Here is an 8,609-nt window from a genome sequence, read left to right as displayed (position 1 = left end):
TGATGGTCCAGTTCTTTATTTAGAAACCTGAAGAACATGGTGGGTGGCTCCATATCCAACCCACTTGCTGGGCTTGAGTGTGAGGTGATGTGTAAGGAAGGTCTCCTATTCCCTCAGCGACAGAGAGAGGCAAGGGCTCCTGACTCAGAAGCACAGACAACAGGACAGTAGGAACAGGAAGGAGGAAAGCCGAGGGAGGGGCAAGCAGCTCTCAACAGCAACGGGGCATTGGGGGGGGGGGAGGTGAGGAGGTGGGGGTGAGGTCTGCTTTCTTGAAGTCTGATAAACTGTCCAGCTCACCCGCTTTTCCCACCACGTCCCACTCACAAGATCTTACCATGTCTCTGGGTAAAATGGGGTATGCGCTAAGAAATCAGGGGACAGGGAAACTCAAAGGGGCAAAGAAAGGCATGTTTGGGCAGTGGAGCCCATAGGCCTGGCTGAGGCTCTCTGGAGCTGGAACAGCTCTCCCTCGTGGGGCCCACACACACCTTCTGGGCTGGGACCCTGAAGTCCAGAGCTTGGCTCCACCCTGCCCTTTTGCCTCCGGGGCCCCAAGGTGGGAGATGAGGAGGCAGAGCCAGTTGGAAAGATTCTGGAATCCTTGGAAGGACCGCAGTGCTGGTTTCAGAAGTCAAACTCATCCAGGTCTCCAGTGTCCTCACCATCTGGAGAGCCCCACACCCGGCGGTAATTGCTCTCCAGGTCCTTCTGACGCTGGCGTTCCTTATTGGCCTCTTCAGCTCCCTGCACCTGGGAGGAAAGGGGGGTTGAGCCGGAAGCGCTGCCTGTAGCCAAAGGAAGTCCGGGACTGTGGAATCTGGGGGGTCCTGATACTGCGGTGGGAGGTAGGGACTGGGGAGATGGCTTCCAATGGAGTTCTCCCTGAGTAGCAGCTGAAGCGTAGCTTCACCTCAGACAGCAGGAAGGCTGGCAGTGCACGGCTGGTGTAACCAGACCTTGATTTCAGGACTTGGGTGGGATGCCTCACCAAGATATTGAAGAAGATCTCCTTAAGGCTTTTTGTGTCTTCATCAGTCAGCCAACGTGTGTCGTCCTCATTACCTTCAGCCCCGGGTCGCACGATTTTTATTTCAATCTTGCCTGGAAGGTGCAACAAGGGTAGTGAGGAGGGGAAAGGTTTGGAGCTTTAGAGGGTCCCCTGCCCTCTAGTCCCAAGCCGGAGGTCACCAGTCCACCTTGACCCAGCCCTGCCACTCCGGCGCTCTAAGCCCCTCCCTTCAGGGCCCACCTTGGGCAGCGAGCCCCTCCCTCTCCAGCACTTCTTCCACCAGCCCCTCGATCTGTCTCAGCTGTGGGTTTTCCCGTTTCATCTCCAGGACAGTCAGATCCCGATTCGGGCCTCCATGACGGAGCTTGGTGACTCGAACCCGGACTCTGTGCTCAGGCTCCTCCTCTTAGAGGGGAAGACACAGGGAGACACAAAGCAGAGCCATCGTGACTCCAGGGTGAAGGGCTGTGAGGGCTGCCTCTCTAAGCCATTGGCTGGTTTGGGTGGTGGCTCTTCCTCCCATGAATGTGATCCAGGGTTCAAAAACAATGCCCTTCCCCAGTAGCAGCCCCCCCCCCCAACTCTCCCATCTTCTATAGGAAAACAGCTGCTTTCTGAAAGCCAAATCAAGCCTCCTGCACCGACAGAGGTGTTTTGCTTTAAGGAGAAGGCTGAGGAGCCATGGCTCAGTTTTCTGCATGCTGAGACTTTACAATCAAGTCTTCAGTGTCTACCAAAAGGGTGGGAGGGAAGGTTTGAAACTGGAATATTCTATTTGGAATGCCTTCTTTATCCACACCAGAAGCATTCCATGAAATGAACTTAAGGAGATGCAAGAAGGAATAACTAAAGTGTGTCCAGGCTGGGGGCTGGGGGCTGGTGCCAAAGGGCTTGCCTGGCCACACCGACAGCTGGAGCCTTTCACACTGACCACACCTGCCCCTGTTTGTCCACCTCCCACCTTTTCACTATGGAAACCCCCAAACTATCTGTCTCCTCTTCCCCAACCTCCACCCACAAGGAGGCAGGCAAAGAGCCCCTTCGTGAATGAGTGCTCTTCAGCTTCTAGGCTCATGGGCGTTAGTTACTGTCTATGTGCTAGACAGTGGGCATAAAGAGCAAACCAGAGACCAAGGCCAACTCCTCCGGAAGGAGAGAGGACCATGAAGGGAGGAGTCAGCACTGAGAACAGTGCTCCCACCTTTGGGAAGGTTGTTCCCATGGCCTGCCCTCACCTGTAGGAGGCCGTGACGGGGGAGGCTTCTGAGGGACCACTCTCTTTTTCTTGTGCTTCTGCACCAGATCCGGACTCTGGTTTTCCTGCAGCCTCTTGATAAGCTTGTCGAGCGTGGATGTCAGAGCCAATATTGCCTGTTCACGTTCCGACTCCTTCCTCAGCCCATCTGGGTCTAGTTCCTTCTCTGTCTGGAAGGCCCAAAGAAGGTGGTAGTTAAGGCTCTGGGGGACAGAGATCAGGGGCATGCTGGTAGGAGAGCCAGCCGTCTTCCTTTCATCCCCCTCAATGAAAGGAGCAGCCACCACACTGGGAGGTCCCGTCCTGCGCCACAGATGTGCGCGTCTGTGGCAGCCAAGGGAGTGAGGGCTGCTCACCTCCTGGATAATGTTTTCCAGCTCCCGCTCCATGCCAGCCTTAACCTCCGAGCGGAGCTGCTCTCGGTCTGAGGGAAGCAGCATCCCTTCCAGCTCCTTCTCGAACTCTCCCAATAGCTGCCGCTCCTCCTCCTCTTCCTCCTCCTCCTCTTCCTCCTCCTCATTGTCCTCATCTTCCACAACAGCCTGAGGCCCCTCACCCTTTTCCTTCAGCTCCACTTCCCTCCGAGGGGCCCCCGTGGTATCATCATCTCCAGGCTGCTGCTCTGAGCTTGGCTTCTCCTGGATCGGGTGGGAAGGAGATGGAGGCTTCAGTCACAACAGGTGTGTGTAGCACAACTGAGCAGTGGCAGGGCGTGGTGGTGGGGCCAGCTCGTCCCAGGTTCAGATCTCTCCTGGACGCTCACAGCCGAGAGGCAGGTCCTGCCCGCCCTCGAGCTAGGCCGTACCTTCTTTGCGCCACCTTTCAGTTCTTCTATCAACCGAATCAGGTCTGCAGGGCTCCGGATGACTTTGACCTGCACATTGTTCTGAAAATCTGAGGCGGGAAAGAGCAGGTGTGGGCGTTTTGCATTTTAAGTCCTCCCTTGATGCCGGAGGAGGGGCACGATGGGCAAGGTCTCTGCCTCGGGCACTGGCTGGCTGGCAGCTGACAGAAGGCAGGCAAACCCTCAAGTTTCATGGCAGGCACATGAATGCCGAAGCACCAAGTCCCCTCCTTCTCCATGAACACCTGAATCTTTTTTTTTTTTTTGGCGGGGTGGGGTAGTCAACACTCTAGTTTTTAGAACCACAGAGGAGACTCAGGGTTAAGGAGTTCCTGCTTTCTGCAGAGACTTGGCATTGTCTCGGATCTGTGAGGTACAGATCCCGTTCCGTTCACCCCCCCAACTCTCGAGGGTGTGGCTCCACTCATTTCACAGGCGGGGAAACTGACTTAACATGACATTGCCTGGGAGTGCAGAGTTAGTAAACGGGGGGGGGGGGGGGGGGGGGGGGGGAATGCCCTTTGACCTCCTTAAGTGGTCCTGCTGCTCAGGAAGAGGTCCAGGGGCAGGGGGATGGCTAAGTGGTAGAGCATCAGTGTGCAAGGACTGGGTTCAGTTCTTGGCACCATGAGAAACGGAGGGGAGGAAGGGAGGGAGGGAGGAGTGTTGACCTCTGAGTGTTTAGCGCTACTCTACCTCACCTGAGGACTAAAGGAGACAGAGTTGACTAACCATCGCGAGGGTTGGGAGCTGGATCTGCTGCAGCCTCAGGGTTCAAGTCCTGCTCCTGACGGGAGAGGGCAGACACAGGCATGAAGGCTTGTTGATGCCCTCCCTGCTCCTCAAGCAATATCCTTTCATCCCGAGACACAGAAGTTACCTTGCTGACCTTGGCTTGAGGGACCCTACCCATCCCAGAGCCTGCTCAGAGAGGCAGCTGAGAGGCCATTCTCACCCCTGCCTGTGCCTCCTCTCCTCCTGCTGCCTGTTCCTCTGGCTCATGGAGCATTTTCCAAAGCTCCGACTCCTTATCTTCCTTGGCTGGGCTGACATCTGGGGGACAAAGGACAAAGGGAATGTGAAAAAAAGGGGGCGAAAAAGGGAGAAAGGAAGACACACACTCCCTCTTTTGTTGCCACTGGGTTAGAGACCACCCACAACTGCCAGCAAGGGACAGTAAGATGGGGGAAGGAAGGAGATGGTGGCCAGTTCCACGGAATGACCACAAGTACACCCTACCTTCCTTCTTTGGGGATACTCCAGCAGACTTGTCCTCACTCCAGACTTGGTGGTCTGTGTCTTGAACCTCCTCTGTGATTTTCTCTTCAAGTTGCTTTGACTCTACCAGAAAAACAGTGTGCAAACAGGATAGGGACCCGCTCCAACGCTGTACCCGCCTGTCCCATCCCCACCTCTCTCCTGGATGCGCTTACCAGCCTGCCTCTGGAGGTAGGCCATGTACTCGTCGGGCTGCAGTGCCGGGTGACAAAGAATGGCCTGTGGAGCAGCGCTGGCTGGGGGCCGAAGGAGAGGGTGGGGACAGAGCCGAGAGGTCCGAATGGTCAGGACGTAGGAGCAGGACAAGGGCTCATCTACACGATCGATGTAGTCTCCAGATATACCCGCGCCTTCATCACAAAGGAACTGCGGCAGGGCAGGGAGGGAGAGTCAGTCGTAAAAACCACCAAAATACCTGTTGTTCTCGGAGGGCTAGCTCGTGCTAAGCAGTTCTTATGCCAGGCGGCAGGCTACAGGGATTTATTTGCTTATTTGGTTGTCACAGAGACCCAGTGAGCCAGTGAGAGAGGCATTAGCATGCCAGGCAGTGACAGCGCACGCCTTTAATCCCAGCAGGTAGAGATAGAGGCAGGCATGATCTCTTGTGAGTTTGAGGCCAGCCTGGGCTACAGAGCTCATTCCAGGCCACCCAGGGCTGTTACACAAAGAAACCCTGTCTCAAAAAACAACAACAACAACAACAACAACAAAAAACCAAACTTGTTCCACTTGCTCAGGCAACCATTTGGTAAGGTGAAAACGGAAGAGAAATTGGGCAACTTAACTGTAGATAGACAATCAATCTTTGTACCGCTTCCTTGCTTTGTACAAACACGGTGTGTGGCGGCTGGGGAGGTCAAGGTACTTGCTATCAAGCCTAGCAATTTGGGTTTGATCCCCAGGGTTCCACACGGTGGAAGGAGAGAACCAACTCCCACCAACGGTCCTCTGGTACCCATACGTGTGCTGTGGCGTGCGCTCTCACACACAATATAGAACGTTTTTTAGAAAGTGATCAACTCAGCACCGCACACGCTGAGATTGCAACGGCACAGACATGAGCATGGCCCCTGCGCGAGAATGCGCTGCATACTCAGGCTGTGTCCCCGTTTTTTCTGAGTGTGTTTAAATATGGTGGAGCAAACCTGTAATCCCTTAGGACAAGTGCTGTGATCTCAAGGCCAGCCTGGGCTACAGTTTGGAATCAACTGAGTGAGCTGGCTGCTGGGAGGCAGAGGCAGGAGAATCTAGGGTTCAAGGCTAGCTTGGGCTACCCAGCAAGTTCAAGGTCAGCCTGAGCCACAGTTAAGAGCTCTGACTGTGCTTCCAGAGGTCCTGAGTTCAATTCCCAGCAACCACATGGTGGCTCACAACCATCTGTAATGAGATCTGGTGCCCTCTTCTGGCCTGCGGCCATACATGCAGACAGAACACTGTATACATAATAAATAAATAAAAAGAAAAAAAAAAGATCTTGTCACAAAAAGGAAAAAGAAAAGGAAAGAAAAAGAACATTTACACTCTGATAATAAAAAGATAAATAACCCAATTTTAAAATGTTAAGAGTTAAATAGACTTTGCTTTAGGGAAGGGAAATGATCAATAAACAGATGAAAATACACTACCAAGGAAGTGCCAATCAAAACCGTAAAGAGATGCCACCCCACACTCACCAGAAAGGCTACGGTGAGGAAGGTAATACCAAGCCCTGGCCAGGACACAGAAATTGAAAACCTTACAAACCACTGGTGGGATTGGGAAATGGAGCTGCTAGCTTGGAAATGGTTCAACCTCGAAGGTTAAACAGGGAGGTCAAGGTTCAGTCCTGAGCGTGGAGAGAAAGAAAGTCCCACGTTGGGGAATATTATTTAAAGGTATGTTTACTTTTGTTTATGCTGCATTGGATTAACTGGAGCTTTGATTCTTTGCCTGCTAAAACACCCGATGGTCCTGATAAGGGCTGGAGAGATGATGGCTCAGGGGTTGAGAGCACTGACTGCTCTTCCAGAGAACCAGAGTCAATTTCCCAGTGCCCACATGGCAGTTTCAGTTCCAGGGGACCTGACACCCTCACACAGACATAAAGCAAGCAAAAACCAATGCAATATTTATTTTATATATAAAAATAAATAAATCTTTAAAAAAAAAAAAAGGAGCTGAACAGTCAGTAACGAGGCAGGAGCAAGGATAGGCAGGGCTGGCAGGCAGAGAGGATAACCAGAAAGAGAATAATGAGGAACAAGAGGAGGAGAAAACTAGGGACCAGCCACCCAGCCAGCTGCGGAGCAAGAAGGAAAATAAGACAGACAGAACTAAGAAAGATAAAAGCCCAGAGGCAAAAGGTGGTGGGGATAATTTAAGATAAGAAAAGCTGGCTAGAAATAGCCAAGCGATGGCCAGGCACTCATAACTAAGGATAAGCCTCTGTGTGTGATTTATTTGGGAGCTGGGTGGTGGGGCCCTCAAAAAGACAAAAGAGAAGTAAAACATCACACGACAGTCCCAACGGCTTCACTCAAAGACACTGTCAGACCAGTTACAAAAGATGAACACATTTAAAACACAGGGACAGGTAGGAGGCTGGGTGCGAGAGATGAATAAACAGTGGTTCAGGAAAGCAACTGTGCTCTATCGATATCAGACAGATGAAATACTACGGATGTCACTTATAACACGAAGTCTTTGGGGATGAAATTAATTTTAACATCGTACATTCTTTATCTTGCCGTTGCCTATCTCTCACAACTCACTGAACACATCTTTACCTGTTGTTACTGCAATATCATTAGTAACTAGAAAAAGATGTGGCATTGAAGGCTTCATAAATATCGGTGAACTAAATTAATAAAGAGCCCATAGTTAAATGACTAATTAAAAACGATAAACAAGTTGATACCGACAGCAGGAGACCAATCAATACGGATACAGAAGATCTGAGCAACACCATTGAAAATCATGATCTAAGATGATAGGCGATGTGAGCATGTGTTCTCTGCATGCACGTCCAGACACTGATGTATACTGGACCACGGGACCAGACACTACTAACCAATAGGACTCAAAATTAAATGGTGGTGCACTTTTCTGGTTGCAGTGTAACAAGAAATCAATAAAAGCTAAATTAAACCACGCCTGTGTAATCCTAGCATTTAGGAAATGGAGGCCAGATGATCAGGAGATCAAAGATGGTTTGGGCTACAGGAAACAGTGCCTTAAAAGGCTCTCCACACCCCACACACAGATATACAGTAAACCTAGATATTAGAAAAAGAAGAAACTTCTGGCAGAGCTGGGCATAACTCGGTGGGAGGATTTTGCCTGCCATACACAAGGCGCTGGTTTGATTGCTAGTACAAGAAAGGAAGGTGGGAGGGGTGACAAGAAGGGGGAGGCAGGGGAGAAGAGAAGGGGGGAGAAATCTTTTTAGGAAGACTAAAAAATGGTGGTAGCTGGGCGGGCGGTGGTGGCGCACGCCTTTAATCCCAGCACTCCGGAGGCAGAGGCAGGTGGATCTCTGTGATTTAGAGGCCAGCCTGGCCTGCAAAGACCCTGTTTCAAAAATAAGTAAATAAATCATAAAAAATTCAAATAAGTCAGATCGTAAGTAATTATAAGGAACATACATATAAAACAACCCTTTGTCATGACAAAGGCTGGGGCAAGCAATTTCATGTAGCACAGCATTGGTGGTGAGAAAATGGGCATATGTGTGCTGGGGCATTTACTACACAGCTGCAGAAATACGGGTGCCTTAGAAAGAGCTGTAAGGAAGACAGTCACACACCTGCAAACACAACTCTCAGGATGAGGGACAGAAGGGTCCAGAATGCAAAGCCAGCCTGTTTCAAAAAACAAGCCAACAAACAAATACCCTAAGCAAAACAAAGGAATAGGGATTTGTTTACTGTAACTTGTGGACAGAAAAGGGAAAGAAGGAAAGAAGAATCTTCACAGTTAAAAAGAAAGAGGAAGGTGGAAAGGGATTTCCCATGGGGCAGATGAGCAGTGATGCCCAGGTATGAGAATTACAGAGAAGCCAATGTAGATTACAGAGGGGTGGAGAAATGAGCCCCATTACACCCCAGTTACCCTGGCAACGGACCTAGGAGGTGGAGGCCAGGGATCAGGAGTTCAAGGCCATCGTCTCCTACTTAGTGAGTTTGAGGAGGGCTAGAGCATCACAAGATCCTGTCTCAAAAAAAAAAAAAAAAAAAAAAAAA

The 8,609-nt window shown here is 51.0% G+C and overlaps 1 protein-coding gene across 2 annotated transcripts in view; it reads right to left on the bottom strand.

Annotated features, from left to right (window-relative positions):
- Nucleotides 1–8,609, bottom strand: part of Os9 (OS9 endoplasmic reticulum lectin) — a 25,676-nt gene continuing 17,067 nt past the window's right edge. The window contains exons 6-15 of one of the 2 annotated variants that reach the window (XM_050163885.1): nt 4,545–4,755; nt 4,351–4,452; nt 4,067–4,164; nt 3,844–3,898; nt 3,073–3,161; nt 2,624–2,905; nt 2,248–2,437; nt 1,253–1,417; nt 992–1,104; nt 1–753 (exon numbers count right to left, since the gene is read on the bottom strand). In XM_050163885.1, coding sequence (XP_050019842.1) covers nt 628–753; nt 992–1,104; nt 1,253–1,417; nt 2,248–2,437; nt 2,624–2,905; nt 3,073–3,161; nt 3,844–3,898; nt 4,067–4,164; nt 4,351–4,452; nt 4,545–4,755 — 1,431 coding nt within the window. In that variant the 3' untranslated portion in view covers nt 1–627. The remainder of the gene's footprint in view (nt 754–991; nt 1,105–1,252; nt 1,418–2,247; nt 2,438–2,623; nt 2,906–3,072; nt 3,162–3,843; nt 3,899–4,066; nt 4,165–4,350; nt 4,453–4,544; nt 4,756–8,609) is intronic. The other variant, XM_050163886.1, reaches the window with a different exon arrangement.

This window comes from Alexandromys fortis, unplaced genomic scaffold (assembly GCF_014885135.2).
Source record: "Alexandromys fortis isolate MF-2015 unplaced genomic scaffold, M_Fortis_MF-2015_v1.1 scaffold_125, whole genome shotgun sequence".
Classification (NCBI taxonomy): domain Eukaryota; kingdom Metazoa; phylum Chordata; class Mammalia; order Rodentia; family Cricetidae; genus Alexandromys; species Alexandromys fortis.
The sequence above is the reverse complement of the archived record's forward strand: the minus strand, read 5'-3'. Positions and strand labels throughout refer to the sequence as shown.